Source organism: Terrapene carolina, unplaced genomic scaffold, assembly GCF_002925995.2.
Source record: "Terrapene carolina triunguis isolate 2854851 unplaced genomic scaffold, T_m_triunguis-2.0 Scaffold33723, whole genome shotgun sequence".
Lineage (NCBI taxonomy): Eukaryota > Metazoa > Chordata > Testudines > Emydidae > Terrapene > Terrapene triunguis.
Genome location: NW_020698074.1, coordinates 5,458,961 through 5,474,872, shown reverse-complemented (window position 1 = coordinate 5,474,872; position 15,912 = coordinate 5,458,961). Strand labels below are relative to the sequence as shown.

The following is a 15,912-nucleotide window of genomic DNA, read 5'->3' as shown; positions in this document are numbered from 1 at the left end:
TTTCTTCCAAGCTTTCCTACCCAACCCTGCCTCCTGGTGGCCAGGAGCCAAGCTTTCCTTCTTTCCAGCCCCGCATGGTCAATAGCCCAGCTGAAACCTTGGAATCTGTCCACTTCTCAATATTGTAAACACCTGGAACCCAGATTAGTCTCCTGTTGGGCCTGATTTGCTGTTGCCTACCCCATGTGTAGTCATTTACACCAGTGCAAAGTGGGTGCAAAACACTAACATTCTGATTTGGTAGCATCTTGCTCACTTTTCCACTCACTGTGCACTGGTGTGAATGACTACACAAGGGGCAGAGTAATATAGAATCAAGCACGTCATTTCCACTGCCAAGGAGAGTCTCCATGTGGATTTCTCTTATCCTGCATGAGAGGGAGCATCAGTCACCTCCAGGACTGACACTGCTCTCATCCCACTTCCCTGTCCTTCAAAAAAAGAGCTGTCTGCATCCCTGGGGTTAAATCTGACCCAGTGGAGTAATACCATGGATGAGCGTGACTTCGTATGTCATTAGTTTAAGAGACAAATCATGTAAATACCTCTAGTGAACTTTCATATGAGTTTGCAGTTTGGCAAATCAGGGAACAGGAATATAAAGGAAACATTTTACTTTTCTGATTTGCTGCATATCGCTCTTTTCCCTCTTTTGGGGGTGGTGGTGGTGGTGGTGTATACGAGGTGGAAGGGGGAAGGGATATTTAATATCCTCATGCTTTAATTCCATACTTTCTACTATTTTTTCCATATAGTAGTCTAAATCTTGCTACTTTACCTTATGCAAAGTACAAGGCTTTTCACAGCTCTTCCAGAGTTAAAATTAATGGCTGGTATGTGCGTTGTGATGATGCCATCATCTCAGGAAGTGTCATTTCTGAGATAAACCTGCCTGTACCCCACTGTTTTTCAAACCCAGGTTTTTCCAAATACCAGCATATATTTTATTTTGATTTGTCTTCTTTTAAAAGCTGTGACTCTTTGCTTTTTGTGTGTTGTATTTATCCAGTCCTAGCATGTTAGTTTTGATTTTCTGTGCCTAATTTTGGCTCCCTAGCACACCTTGGGCCAGATTCTATTTTCACTTTAACCCATTCAACACCGTTTAATTTGATGGGCCAAAACCTCAGCTTGTGTCGACTGGCCTAGCTCTGCCGAACTATGTCAATTTACACCAGATGAGGATTTGGCTTCATGGGTGTAACTAAGAGCTGGATTATGTTCATAAAGCCAGCATGCAATATCAGGATATCAGCGTAATTTGTTTGAAGTGCTATATATGTTGTTGGTCCTGTGTTGTGTGTATACAGTAAGCATCGTGGCTGGACGATTCCTGAACAGGGTTTCAGATAAGTATTTGTTATTCACTTCACTCTGTTCCCCCTTCAGTAAAAGGGCACTTGTTCCTCCCCCCACACACACACTTTTTTTTAAAGGACTCCCTTTCACCACTTGAGTCTTGGACAAATTAGTCATCTTTTCCTTTAAAAAAAAAAGTTCTACTACAGTGAGACTTCCAGCAAGTTTATTTTTTTTGCCTTCTGAGCTCATTTATTCTGTCTGTCTTCACATCATCTCACTTCTGATGTCTTCTGTTATCTGGGCTCTCTTCCAAATGTACTAACCGGCAGCTACAAAAAAGGGAAACCTTTGAAATCCAGAGCTAAAGAAGTTATTCAAGCTGTAAACTGATAATTCATACACTCTGTATCCTGTTCGGTATTTTTCTTTGTGTTGCACCGAATGGCCAAGCAAAACACAGTTGTCAGCTTTATTATTTTCCTCCTATTAATCTATTGTACATTGTATTTTCTTAAAAAAGGAAAGCATCAAAAGACAGTGGGGCATGGGGAGTGGATTAGGATGGGATCCTTATTGTTTTGCTTATCGCCCAGATTGACAGTGAGGGAGTGCCTGTAAAATGGAGAAAACATGAACAGGTTGGTCAGCGTGGCTCATAATGTCTATAGCTATTTTAGGTATTCCTGACTGACAGCATCTCCTCAAGGAACTACAGGTGCAGAGGGCTCTTCTCTGCCACCACCTGAAGCAAAAGGTGGAGACATAGTGGAATTTCTCTCTGCACTTTGACTTCGATAGACATCGGACCAGGCCCATAGTGGAATGGCTGGATGAGCAGTATGTAGGAATCCCTGATTTTTGTATGTGTCTAAGATGGGTGTTAACCTGCATCTAGCACTGCCAGGGTGGTCCAGTAATGTATTAGCTTTGTCTATTGCCTTGGGCTAAGACAAAAAATGTTGTCTAAAGCCTGCTCCATCCAAAGGGAGAAGGTAGAAATCTTGTCCCCATCCCATGTACACTCGCTCTCTAGCACTGATACCAACTGCAGAAAAAGACACAACTTCAAGTATATGCAAGAATAGGGTGGACTTAACGTCCATGGTCCTGATCGTATACTGTATTGTGCACAGATAGGCCCCATTGACTTGATGGTGACTCCATGGGAATGGGATGTGCCCATGCATAATGCATTGCAGAATCAAAGTCCAGGTGATCAGAACACACTATACTGTAAGCTGTAGTGAGAGCACCACAAACAGCAAATGAGAGATTTGATGAAAAGTCATCAAAGGAATGCCTTCTTTTGCCTACAAGGAAGCATAGCCCCTTTCATCTTGATTGAGGATCTGGCCATAGTGATCCTTGCCTTTATCATCTCCAGAGTGAATTTCTATAATTCACTTGGGTTTGATGATGGAAGGAAACAGATGTTCCAGCTTATGCAAGATATTGCCCCGCTCCTCAGTTGCAAAGAACACTTAAGAGTGCTCTGTATTTTTTACTGGCTCCCAGGTCACTGGCAGTGGCAATTTAAGGCCTTGGTCTGAATCTGCTAGTGGATCAGGTCCCAGCTACATCAGAGGCTGTCTGTCAATTCATGGTCCTGTGAGACAGCTCTGCTGTTCCAGGACAGTGCCGCTAACAAGGCTTAAGATTGTGCTTGTGAAAATTGGAGGTAAAGCATTGTCAGTCAAGAGACCTCAGCTTTGGAATGAGTTACCATAAGAGATAAGACTGAGCCATCCAACCTACAGGTTAATACAACACAAGAATTGGTGGCTTAATGTTGCAACCAAGGTGTGGAAGCTCTGATGATCCTCTGAGAGAAAAAATATTCTCCATGAGCCATAGTGTTACTATCCTTGATATGCAGCATGCAATGGGTGCTGCAGTCACCCATGCATCATTGAAATGCTACGACCTGTCCACATTATTGGATTCATGGTTCAAAACCACTATGGCTTCTTTCTGATGTGGAGAAGAGAGGGACTTTTTATTCAATATAAATGAAGATTGATTGACCAGTCTTGTCTCACCACGTGCTTCTGTCACTCTACAGTTCTTTGAGATCCTCGTAATTTCCTTCTCACATTACCATTTATCCTGTTCATCCTACCTCCTCCACCACCGTCATCAGCATGTCCTCCTGTTCCATGCTGGCCAGCAGCAATTCAGTTTCCTTCTTGCCATCAGTTTCCTTCTGCTACACAGTTACTCCCCTGTTCAGACAGCTTCAGCTCCTATCTTCTATGACCTCTTCCTAGTCTCCAACCCATTCCATACTATTATTGTACGGTTGTATACTTAGCACAATTTGATCATAATATTTTATAGTACTAATGTGTGTACTTCATTCATATTTACAATAGAACTAAGTTTAAAAGGGGAGCTTGAAGGGTGAAAAAATGTTGGGAGAGCATGCAAAAGAAATTGGCAGTAAGATAGCATCTTCACCTCCACTTCTCTTACAGCTCTAAACCTCCCAATATTCAGTTACCTAAATTTACTGGTAAATAGAATCAACTGTTCTTTTTGCGGATACAGACTAACACGGCTGCTACTCTGAAACCTGGTAAATAGAAGGCGTTGTAGAAATCTAAGTAATTGCATAAAGTAAAAATCAGTTGAGTTCAGCATTAGGCAATAACTATCTGCAAACTGAAGACCAAAAGCTTTTCTTGGATTAAACTGAAATTACTTCATTTTTCACAAGATGGTCACCTGATTATAGATCAACTCTGAACATTTTCAAGGAATGCATCTAAAAACACCAACAATCTGATTTTCAGTCTACAGTTTTCATTGATTAAGTATTTTTATTGAACAGAATCACAATATGGCAAATATTGATTTCTCTTTCAGTGATTTATAAAATTATCTGCATATATCTTTTGAGCAATGTTGTGACATGATCAGCCTAGTTATTAATCCCTTTCATTTGCTTAAGACCTTTTGCACATATAAATATAAAACTATACGTTTTAAATAAATGAGTATTGTTCCCATTATGTTCATTTCTATGTTTGGGGTGGGGTTTTTTTTTGAGTATTTCTCTCCCCCACCCCCAATCTCCATATACAGATTGTCATGCTATAGGTATCCTAGATAGTGCACTTTTGTCTAATCCAAAATTCCAGGTAATCTGTGTAGGGGGTACTTGGTTGGAGGGCTTACTCTTTTACTCCACCACACAGACACGTTGTGTGACTCAAAATCTAGACCTTTAAAATTAAAAATCATTAGTTGTTTTGTAATAAAACCATAAACCAGCAATGCAGTCAGACTAGATTAGCTTATGTAAAATTTTGAATGTTAGACCTCAGCTGCAGAGAACAGGGCCTTGTCTGCACTAGAAAGGGTTTGCCGTTAAAACTCTAACCCAAATCGTCCTAGTGCAGATGCAGCTTACACCAGCAAAAGAGTTCTTTTGTCCGTACAACTCATTCCATTTCCCCAATGAAATAAACAATACCAGCAAAAGAACTTTTTTGCTAGTATAACAGTATCTACATTAGGGTTTTTGCTGGTATAAAAAGTCATAAAAAAAAAAAATCACAGCCCTAAGCGACATTACAGTACAGGCAAAAAATTTTGTGTAGACCTGGCCCAAGGTTGTAGCTCAGAACTAACACTTTTGTGTCATGAGCTGCTTTTTCTAATCTCAGGTTCCTCATTCTGATTTTTTTCCTGTTTTTAAAATACTTTTCTTTTCACAATGAATCTGATGATTTGTGGCACAATATCTGCGAAATAATAGTAATAATAATTTTTTTAAAAAATCCTAACATACTGTGCCCCACTTTCAAACTTTTCACATTCAGGGTTCACTTAAAAGTCAGACCTCTTTTCCCTTTGAAAAAAGACAACCACATAAGATAATACAGTTCTCTGTCTAGCAAAGTGACCCATCTGGAAAGAATTTAGCCTGCAATAATTGTGGGTATTTGATTTAGTTTTAAATTCCCATAGGGAAATTCAAAGGTAAATTTATTGGGCCAAATTCATCTGTAATGTACCTCCATTGAACCTCATAAGGTTACAGATGAATTTGGCCCATTGAACTAGAACTGGAGCCTGCATTGTTTCTGCCGTTTCACAACATTATTACATACCGTACATCAGAGTATATCATTACAAGCAGACATTTACTACTAATAAAGTCAATACAGACATATCACCTGAAAGTGATTTATTTTTTTCAGAGCTTTTAAGGTTAGTTGCTGTATATCTGGCCTTCAAATGTGAAAGTGCTTACCGCCTGGCATCTACTCCACTTTGCCAAGGCAATCCCAATTCATTATTCTATGCTGGTCTCCTATTCTCCATGTTTATTTATTTATTTCTTGGTAAGTAACATTTCCCAGTCTGTTTGAAAAAGAAAAGACTAAGAGGCATTAAATACATAACATAAACAATGCCGTCTGTCTTTTTCTTTGTAAAATCTTCTTGGAGATAGGCCTGATATGCCCACTGTTTTCAATCACTTAAAAGGCAATAATTCAATTATATCATCCTCTATGTAGGAACTGCCATTGCTTTCAGTCCACTTCCAATCCTGACACAAGTAAATCACTTAGATAAGATCCCCTTTTTATTTTTTTTCCAGGGGACTAGCATAAGTAATGATACCAGCGATAGACCAAGGACAAAATGACTATAATAGCCTTTTTGTAGGAAAGGAAAACATGTGGCACGGTGATTTATTGTGCTATTTGGAAAATGTTTTTCCTTGGAATTTTTGCAACAGCTGAATTGCCATAATAAAATACATGTAGCAAAATTATCAAATGGTAAGGCTGAAAGAAACCTGCGCCAAACAGATGTATTACCTTTGTGAAGGTATAAGGGATACCATGCCTCTGGGGTCAGAGGCCTGCAGTTGGCTGGCTAGCTAATTAGCCCTGCCCTCTGCACCTGAGAAAAGAGCTGGACCTTAATGGCTGATCCGTATAAAAGAGGGCAACAGGAAATAGAGAGGGGAGACTGCAACACCCATCAGAAAGTTGAGGGGGGGTTGGTCAGGGGCTATGCTCCCAATGAACTACTATTGGAGCTACTGCAGAGAGGAATTGCTCCAGAAATCAAAATGGACAGAAAGGAGATTGTGTGAAGTCCTTTATTTCTGAGGTAAGAGCCAGGAAATTTTGCATTGCTGGTGTGAGGGGCAGAATTGGGGAAGGGACTACTTGGCCTGCACAGGCTTTGAGGGAGGAGTCTGTGAAGTTTGGATTTGTTTTTGTTAAGAAGCCTTAAACTAAAAACATCTACCTCAGCTGGAAAGTGCTTGCCTGGATTCTGTGAGAGAGCTCAGCCAGAATTACCCCAGGGAGTGAGCTGGCTCAGCAAGAGCAAAACCTGGTTTGGTAGGAGGAAAGTGCTGTAAGATAGGCCCCAATCCTTTATAGACTGGATTTCCTGGATGAGAACAGGAATATAAAGTCACACTGGAAATGTATTTGATTCATTCTTGGTGTAATGCCACTGATTTAAATGGAAATATACCAGGGATTAATTTGGTCCTCTCAATAAATTGGCTTACTCATCATGTAGCTATGACTTTCTTCTATTTGTGTGAATTCAGTGCTTGTTCAAGGTGTCAGGCTGAGAGGTCTAGGCCTACCAGACCTCTGCTAGTCACAGAATATGTACCACATGAGATTTCCCACAGCAGATTTCCTGTACTGTATTGTAAAATGCCTACACCCTGACTGTGAGGACTGTCCTTGCGGGTGAGCTGTGTCCATGCCTATGCCCTGATCTTGCTGATAATCTGTGCAAGAATGGGGGAGTGCCAGCTGTGATGGTAGTATTTGTGAAGTGGACACTTGTTCATTGTGAATTGGATTGTGACCATCACTCCTGACCCAGACCTAGTTTTACTAGCACAAATGTTCACAGAATGTGAATTGTAAGCTTGCATCTTCAAATACTTGCTGAGGCTGGTTTTATATTGACTGTCTGTGAAAACATACACGAGAAACTTGGTGGTAAATTTGCTCTCATTCATTCCAGGACCAGACACAATACAATGTAAGATGTGGCCAACAATGAGTAAACAATATTGATTGCATTTGGGATTTTTAACACAAGCCACAGAGTAACTGAAATGCATGAAACATCTTGTTTTAATGATTTTGAGAAAAATATGATCTGTTGGTGCGCACTTCATGAGCGGAGACAATCTGTTCATCATTTCCCCCCCTAATTTAATTATTCATTCAGCTATAGTGTCTGAACTGATGTCATCCATACGCGTCAGACACATCTGGCTTAGTTACAGCATAGAATGGGTTACGGGGTTTATACACTAAACAGAGGAGGTAATGCTTAGGATGCTACTGATGTACAATATTGCTTTCTTCCATAGAGAGAGTGTGGAGAGCCTTATTCAAAAGCATTCCTATGCACGCTCCCCCATCAGAACCTATGGAGGAGAAGATGATGTTCTGGGAGATGAGAGCCAGGCAACACAAAGCAGAGGTAGGAAAGTACATTGAAGAGAACACACTACGGGCTAAATTCTCCACTGCATCTCAACTCTTCGCAGTGCCGGGGAGAAGGGGGCCACAACCAGTGCTGCCCAGCTCTGCAGAGTTGCTTTAACTTATGCCACTGAGATAAGGCCCCAAACTGATCCTACACCAGTGGAGGTTAGCCCCCAGCCCATCTTTGGCATGCTTTGTTCACTGGTGGTGAGTTAGGAGGTGGTTGGTGCAGGAGAGAGCTATGCTGCTCTCACCAGCTTGATGCCAGGGAACATTCCTTTACCCAAGAACAACTCTGCTGGCCATCTCCAGCCAGAATATGTCTATGCTGCATTGCCTGAGCAGTGCCAAGGAACATGCAGGCTGGAGAATTGGCCTTGAACTTGTAATAACCTGGCTGACTAAAGCCCCAGTCCTTCCTGTCATTTCACTCCCAAATGACTTAGTTTTGCTTGTTTTACCAATTGCAAAACCAATTGCTACCCCGAGTTGCCTTCCAAATGGATGCTTGCTGGACAAGTTACATCTGCAGTCACTATGCTAGTTAAAATAGACCTGTAGGGCTATGGGTATCCCTTACTGTCCTTAATGTGTTATTCCCTGCCTGGTGACTTCATGACCTGCTTCATCTGCAAACTATTTCAGGATCTCCAAAAGTTTATTTTGGGTTTAATTCTTGCAACAGGCAATGGTTTGCAAGGGTCCTCTCCTCACCCCAAATTGGTTTGATCATTTTGTTTAGGCAGTCTTGGGGGGGAGAGGAATAGCTCAGTGGTTTAAGCATTGGCCTGCTAAACCCAGGGTTGTGAATTCAATCCTTGAGGGTGCCATTTGGGGATCTGGGGCAAAAATAAATCTGTCTGGGACAGTACTTGGTCCTGCTGCAAAGGCAGGGGGCTGGACTGGACTCAATGACCTTTCAAGGTTCCTTTCAGTTCTATGAGATAGGTATATCCCATATAATACAATAATCAAATCTGAAAATGTGATCACAAAGGCCAGTAGTTTCTGAGAATCCCAGAGAAGCTGTCACTGTCTCCAGAACACAAAATGTCAAGTTCATGGTAACATGAAGTCTGGTTACCAAAGCTATTAACAAATAGGAGGTATACATATTGGTACACAAAACATAACCCTCTACAGTTAAAAATATACTGTATGTGTACCTATGTGTGCACATATACATATATGCATGTGTACACAAACTCATACATGACAGAGCTCAGGGTTACTAGTAGAGATAGAGCCAAGTGTAAAATTCAGATACTAATCCAGATTTGGATACAAACTTCCACACAACTCAGAGATATTCAGATTCAGGGTTTATACAAGATTTTGTTTTGGTCTATTGTAGAGAGAAGCTGTCTTTGCAGTTTGGGTCTAGATCCAAACTTCTCCCATGTTCAGGGATGTTCGGATTTGGTTCGGAATTTGGTTCAAGTCCACCTCTGTTATGGATTTGACATACCTTTCATTCTAGAGCAATTCACTTTTACTGGACTGCTTTTCCTATCTAGTTATGCAGGGGAAGCATTTATCATGAATAATTTATCCAATGAATTTTGCTTTTCTTCTGCTTTTGAGGATTTGTCTGTGATCAGACTGATTTTATTTTATTTTTTCAAATGTGAGTGGTTGTGACCCCTAACAACAGTCTGGGAGCTGTTGGAACTGCTGTGCCCCCTAACAATTCAGCTGGGCTGGCCTCTCTCATACTGCTTTGCTGGTGACTCAGCCACTCTCTCCAGGCCCTGTTATCACCCAACATGACAGCAAGTGGCACTACACCCAGCTGAGTTACCTGAATGCTTTACCTAAGCCACTCATGGACAAACAGGAGGCTCCCAGCTCCCCAGCCTTGCATCCCTACTGGAGTATAAACCCAGAATTATACCGTCTTGCACTGCACAGGGATCTGTATGATGCAAGCTTATTAATTAATTCACTCCCCCTCCTCGATGTGGGGAAGATATGCAACAGCCTTTGTTTACAGAGCTAGGATTCCCAAACACTTCACTCAAAAATTCACTGGTTAAGATAAAACATAAAACAAGTTTATTAACTACAGAAAGATAGATTAAGTGATTAGAAGTAATAGTAAACAGATCAAAGCAGATTACCTAGCAAATAAACAAAAACACAAACTGAGCCTAATATACTAGATAGATCGGATTTGAATTAGCAATATCTCACCCTGGCTGATGATACAAGCAGTCCACCAAGTTTCCATATACAGGCTAGAAATCTCTTTAGCCTGGGACCAGCACTTCTCCCCTGTTCCGTCTTTTTTCCTCAGGTGTTTCCAGGTATTCTTTTGTGTGGAGTGAGGTCCAGTCATGTCACTCCCCCCTTATATCTTCTTCCAACTTGCTGGGAAGCTCTTTTACTGTTACCTGCGTCAAACGCTTCCCATTGTGTAGTGCTGTCTCGGAGAGGTTTCGGTTGTACATAGTTCCTGGGGTAAACCTTGTGTTTGTGTGTATTTCCTCAATAAGCCATTAACGTTGTTTGGCCTTTTTACTGTTGTACCTGAAAGGCTGCTTGTGGGCATTCTCAACCTCACAACATGTTTCAGTAGCACATACATAGCCAAACTTCATAACTCCACATACAATGATAGCACTTACCATCCAACAGGGTATTAAATGTTTAACAGAACAAGACTTTTAGAATGATACCTCAAAAGGCATACTTTGTACAAAACATATCATAATTATATGACAGTGGTGAGTATGGGGTGCAGTGTGTCACAAAATGTATTTGTTGTTTGAAATTCTTCTGCAAAAAATTGTTTGCCTACATGTTGCTCGTGAGCTGTTTGTTCTGAATAGTCAGTATATCATTCAAACTGTTTTTCTTTGTCATATGTGTTTTCATATTCTCTTTCATGACTGGCTAAGCATATCTCTTCCAGTCAGATTTCTGAAGCAAATGCCACCTATTGTAAACTTAAAATTCTTTCCCCAAGAATATTCTGCAATATTGGCTTAAGATTGTGCATTGCCAAACATTTTTGTAAGTGAACTTATTTCCCAGAATGCTGAGTTAGGGTGAAATTCTGGCCTCATTAAAGCCAATGTAAGTCTCACCATTGATTTCAAAAGGACAGGATTTGGACAGAAAAGCAAACACAAAAAGGACATGAACAAAGAAATAATAATAATAAAAATTAATATTTTTGTAGTGTTTGTCACCTCTCTGGGTTTTAGAGCTGCATAATCAGATGTGTATGAATAACCGTGACCGAGTGCACAGTTTGCATCAGACTTTGAGAGTGATTGACTTTCAAAAGTGGAAAAACCTCTTCTGTAGTTGTAGTCCTCGTCTACATGACATTGTTATAGAGGCATATCTATGGCTTTGTAGCTATGCTGCTATAGTGTCTGTAGTGTAGACATGGCCTTAGGGTACGTCTACACTTACTTCCTGGTTCGGCGGCAGGCAATCGATCTTCTGGGATCGATTTATCGCGTCTTGTCTAGACGCGATAAATTGATCCCGGATCGATCTCGGAAGTGCTCGCCGTCGACGCCGGTACTCCAGCTCGGCGAGAGGAGTACGTGGCATCGACGGGGGAGCCTGCCTGCCGCGTCTGGACCTGCGGTAAGTTCGGACTAAGGTACTTCGAATTCAGCTACGTTATTAACGTAGCTGAATTTGCGTACCTTAGTCCGAAGTGGGGGGTTAGTGTGGACCAGGCCTTAGTGTAGTTATCAAAGCAAATTATCCACAGGCATGCCAAAAAGATTGCTGTCAAGTGGGCTAATTAAAACATTTTTTTTCATATGTAATTTAACCGTCTTACTTTTTTCTAATTCTGAAATCCTCAAAGGAGAGGAATAGCAAAGAAATGCTATAGGGTGTGAGGTTTCAGAAAACAGCAATTTTTGGAAGTTAACAAATAATAAACCCTTATTAGGTTAGAAAATTCTTCCTTAGAGCACATGTTTAATAGAACTGCATCCAATATTCCAATATATTTTGAGAGATTTCAGTAGCCAGGCAAGTCTGTCGATCCTACCACTTATGGTTACTATCTGATCACTAGAGCTTGCTGAAAACTGATTGAAAAAATAGGATCTTTTTGCAAATGTTTTATTTTCCTCCCTGACCCCCCCCCCCCCCAAATTTTGACAAAATTTCACTGGGAAAAAATCCTTTTTAAAATCAATTTTTGATAAAATTTTTATCAAACTCAAATTTTGGAAAATTTTAACCAGCCCTGGTGACCAGCTGATATAAAATGTCAGGAGTGTGTTTCTTAACACATTGCTGCACTGAAATGAGACTTTACCTCTGCTAGCCAGATGTTTCAGTTTTTGGCAGCAGTATTAACAGTGGATGGCATTTTTATATCCTTCTACAGACTGACAAACTGCAGAATAAAATTCTATTTTAAAGTGGTGTATTCCTTGAGATGCTATGTAAAATAAATGAGCAATGCTGATTTTGCTCTCCAAACAACTTCAACCAATTTCTTAAAATGAAACTTCATCTAAGGTGTAGGTATAAAAGGGAGCAATCCTGGAATAATAACCTAAAAAGTTAGGGAATTCTTTTAGAGTATTTAATTTCCAATGACAACCCCTCTTAACATAAGAATGGCCATACTGAGTTAGATCAGTGGTCCATCCAGTCTAATATCCTGTCTTCGGACAGCAGCCAATTCCAGGTGCTTCAGAGTGAATGAACAGAACAGGGCAATTATCAAGTGATCCATCCCCTGTTGTCCAGTCTTAACATCTGGTAGTCAGAGTCTGAGGGACACCCAGAGCATTGGGCTGCATCCCTGACCATTTTGGCTTATAGCCATTGATGGACCTATCCTCCATAAGTGCCGGAACTAGAGATGCTGGGGGTGCTACCGCACCCTCTGGGTTGAAGTGGTCTCCATCATATGCAGGGTTTACAGTTTGGTTCAATGGCTCTCAGCATCCCCACTATAAAAATTGTTCCAGCATGCCTGCTATCCTCCATGAACTTATCTAATTCTTTTTTTAACCCAATTATAGTTTTGGCCTTCACGACATCCCCTGGCACAATGAAGTGCACAGTCAATCTGTGGAATGTCTTCCATATCAACTTTGCTGTGAAATATTCCCTTTCCTTTTATATCTTTTTGCTATTTTAGCTACCTTAGGCTTCAGCCTTTTATTTTCTTTCAGGATCAGCTTTTACAACATCCGATAACTTATCCCTCAGCTCCTGGGTATCCTCTTCAACCAGTTTTCCTGGATTTCAGCACCCACAGTCCTTGACTGCCCTTGGTACCAGCTCTGCATCCATAGCTACACCCATCCCTCATCCAATCCAAGGATCTCTGCCTCCATACAGCCGCCTGGGAATGCCTCTTACACCTTCTGCCATAGCCAGCTCAATGCAAGGTAGTGGCCCAACATTCCCATCATTCCACATGCCCAGATACCACCATTACTTTCAGCAGGGGCCTTATGCAGCTATTCAAGGACTGCGTCATTCCTCTGCAGTGATGACACCATTTGTATGACTGACATAAGACAAGGGAAATCAAGATTTTTAAATGTGCAAATTTGGTATGAAAATACAGGGGACCTTCCCAAAAGACCTATGGAGAAAGAGCTGAACTCATAACAGACCAGCTAACATAATGCATTGTGGATACAGATTCCTCCATCAAGGGGTCACAGCAAGAGAGAGTGAAGCTTGGAGTTGCAAAAGGATCTGTGTGCTACAGCCAAAAGTTCACAGGACTTTTAGCCAAGTGCAGGTTGATCCGAAGGTGCATTATGCCTAGCGGAGTAAGAAGGTGCGTTTACGCAGCAATGTACAAATTAATTGTGTATAGTTTTTTCCACATGCTAAAAGAATCCTGAAAGAGGCAATACTCTTACTTGACTCCATCCTTCCTTCTGAATAATGAGAGCCAATATGGGAAGATTTATTGCTATAGCTTTGAGCATGTTTAGGCTATCTCAGCATTAGTTTGCTGGGAGAAAAGGAGGGGGAAAGATTGTCCTTCTGGCTTATCTTCAATAAGAACCGTTTCTTAGTTCCAAAGGGGAAATACCAAGAAAATATGATCACAAAACAAGTCTTGAATTCTTTATTTTCTTTGAGTTCACAAAGTTATCAGTTCAGAAAAAAGACTGTTTGAGAACTATATAAAAATGTTATATTCTGTGCTTTGTCTAAAAATGAGCTCCTCACATATCCCAGAAGGGCGCAATTTAAGCATCTGTCAGGAGTGATGGAAGGAAAAATTTATTCTGAAGGATCTGTTACTTTTAATCTGAAAATGAAAGATCTCAAATCTTCACCCTGAATCATTTATCGGCCACGGATACTAAAGGACCCCTCTCTCCAGATGTGCACTTGTATGAGATAAAGGAACAGAGCCAAATTCTTTTACTATAAAGGTCTGCCCATCCAACTTGCAAATGTCAGTGGATCCTGGTGCATGACCAGCACATAAGAATTTACTAGCTTCTCCTCTGATTTTCATGGTGATGAGTAATGTTGCCAGCTATGCTGTCCTGCCAGGCAGACCAGAGCCAAATTCTGTGCTTATATATGTTCCAGTTTGATCAGTGGAATGGCCTGGGGTATGACTCAGCATGTAATTTGGCCCACAATATTTTGCTCATATCTATCTTTTAATGGGTTTCTAATTAAACATGGTTGTGTAAACAATAGGTCTGATTCTGGCTGCAATCCAGACTTTCTAGTTATTTTTTTTGTCTGTAATATAATAATGTAATTAGAATAATGGGTCAGATTTGCTCCTGTGCAGAGACCCAACTTGAGGCCTGTGCACCACTGAAGTCTTAAGAGGTGTTGATGCCTTGTGCTGGCTCTCTGTACGGGGTGAATTTCAACATCTGTGAAGAATAAACAACATTCAGATGAAAGAGCAGGGTCCAATCAGCTCAGCCAATGTATAGTTTCTGTATATAGGTAAGAAATACCATATGCTTATTGACCCCAGTTCTTACACCCTAGTCATGAGTTCTATAAAGAGAACTTACAAGGGGCTGTAGGGGCTGATCAGAAGTAAGGCTTAGAGTGGAAGGCCAGTCTTCATCGCATTATTCTGTTCTATACCTGACCAATGTGTGTTACAACATTATATGCAATAGAGATCGCAGCATTTTATGCTATATGCCATACATCTGGGTGAATGGAAAGGCATGTCACATAACAGTCTTTTGGCTGTCGCCCACTGACTTGCCTTTTGCTGTCCTGCCACAAAATGCTGTAACACCATCTCACACTTTGCCTAATTCTTACGCTATGTTCCGTTGCAGCTGAGTAAAACAAAGGATGATATTTGTCTCACAGATGAGACCTGTACTGATAAATCAAGAACAGCTGGTTGCCTTTAAAATCTTGCCAATTTTTCCCTTGAACAAATAGGTACCATTACCTCAGTAATTGAAGTTTTATTTTGCCTTCACCCAACTTTGCATAGGGAATGCTGCAAAGACTGGTGTAAAATTATCTGAGGCAACTGAGTTTGTTTTGTGTTTTTTTGTTTGTTTGTTTTTTATTTTTATTTTTTTTGGAATGGGTGAACATGATAATCCATTCATGATTTCTGGACTCAGAGGTCCTCTGGGAAATATCACAAATCAATATACTGGGCCAAGCCTTCTGTCTGCTTGCATGGGCTGTAAATAGATGTTGAATTTGGCCAGCTGTACCTACATACTGGAGTTTGCACTTGGCTGTCAGACTTAGCTGCAAGGTATTTGTACTGAAGACCCACTTTTGGCTAATCATGCCCTGTTTTGATATGAAGAACCCTACTTTTGGGGAAATCTGAGAATATTGGTGGAACAGATACATATGCTGCAAAAGTTTGTTAACTCCTCAAATATATAGATAATGCCACATTTTAAAAATTTTCAGTGCAGATTTGGTGGGACAATTGACAGTTTTCCCTCCCCTTTCAATTGTTTGGCTTACATAGCATAAATGTCATTCCTTTTTAACTAGGTGCTAATCCTATGCTAGCTAATGGCAAAATCTGAGGAAAATTTGACCTCGTATACATCCTGTGCAACTTCAGTAACTTATTTGGTGTTGCATGTAGTGTTACTGTGTGAAGAATTCAGCCCAGTTGCTTTAAAACTCTTTTGTGTGT

The 15,912-nt window shown here is 40.7% G+C and overlaps 1 protein-coding gene across 1 annotated transcript in view; it reads left to right on the top strand.

Moving 5' to 3' along the window:
* The window catches only part of LOC113409524 (T-box transcription factor TBX20), a 44,985-nt gene extending 31,426 nt beyond the window's left edge, over positions 1-13,559 (top strand). Inside the window, exons 7-8 of the mRNA XM_026663546.1 lie at positions 7,673-7,785; positions 12,956-13,559. Coding sequence (XP_026519331.1) covers positions 7,673-7,785; positions 12,956-13,296 — 454 coding nt within the window. The 3' untranslated portion in view covers positions 13,297-13,559. The remainder of the gene's footprint in view (positions 1-7,672; positions 7,786-12,955) is intronic.
* The last annotated feature ends 2,353 nt before the right edge of the window (positions 13,560-15,912 follow it).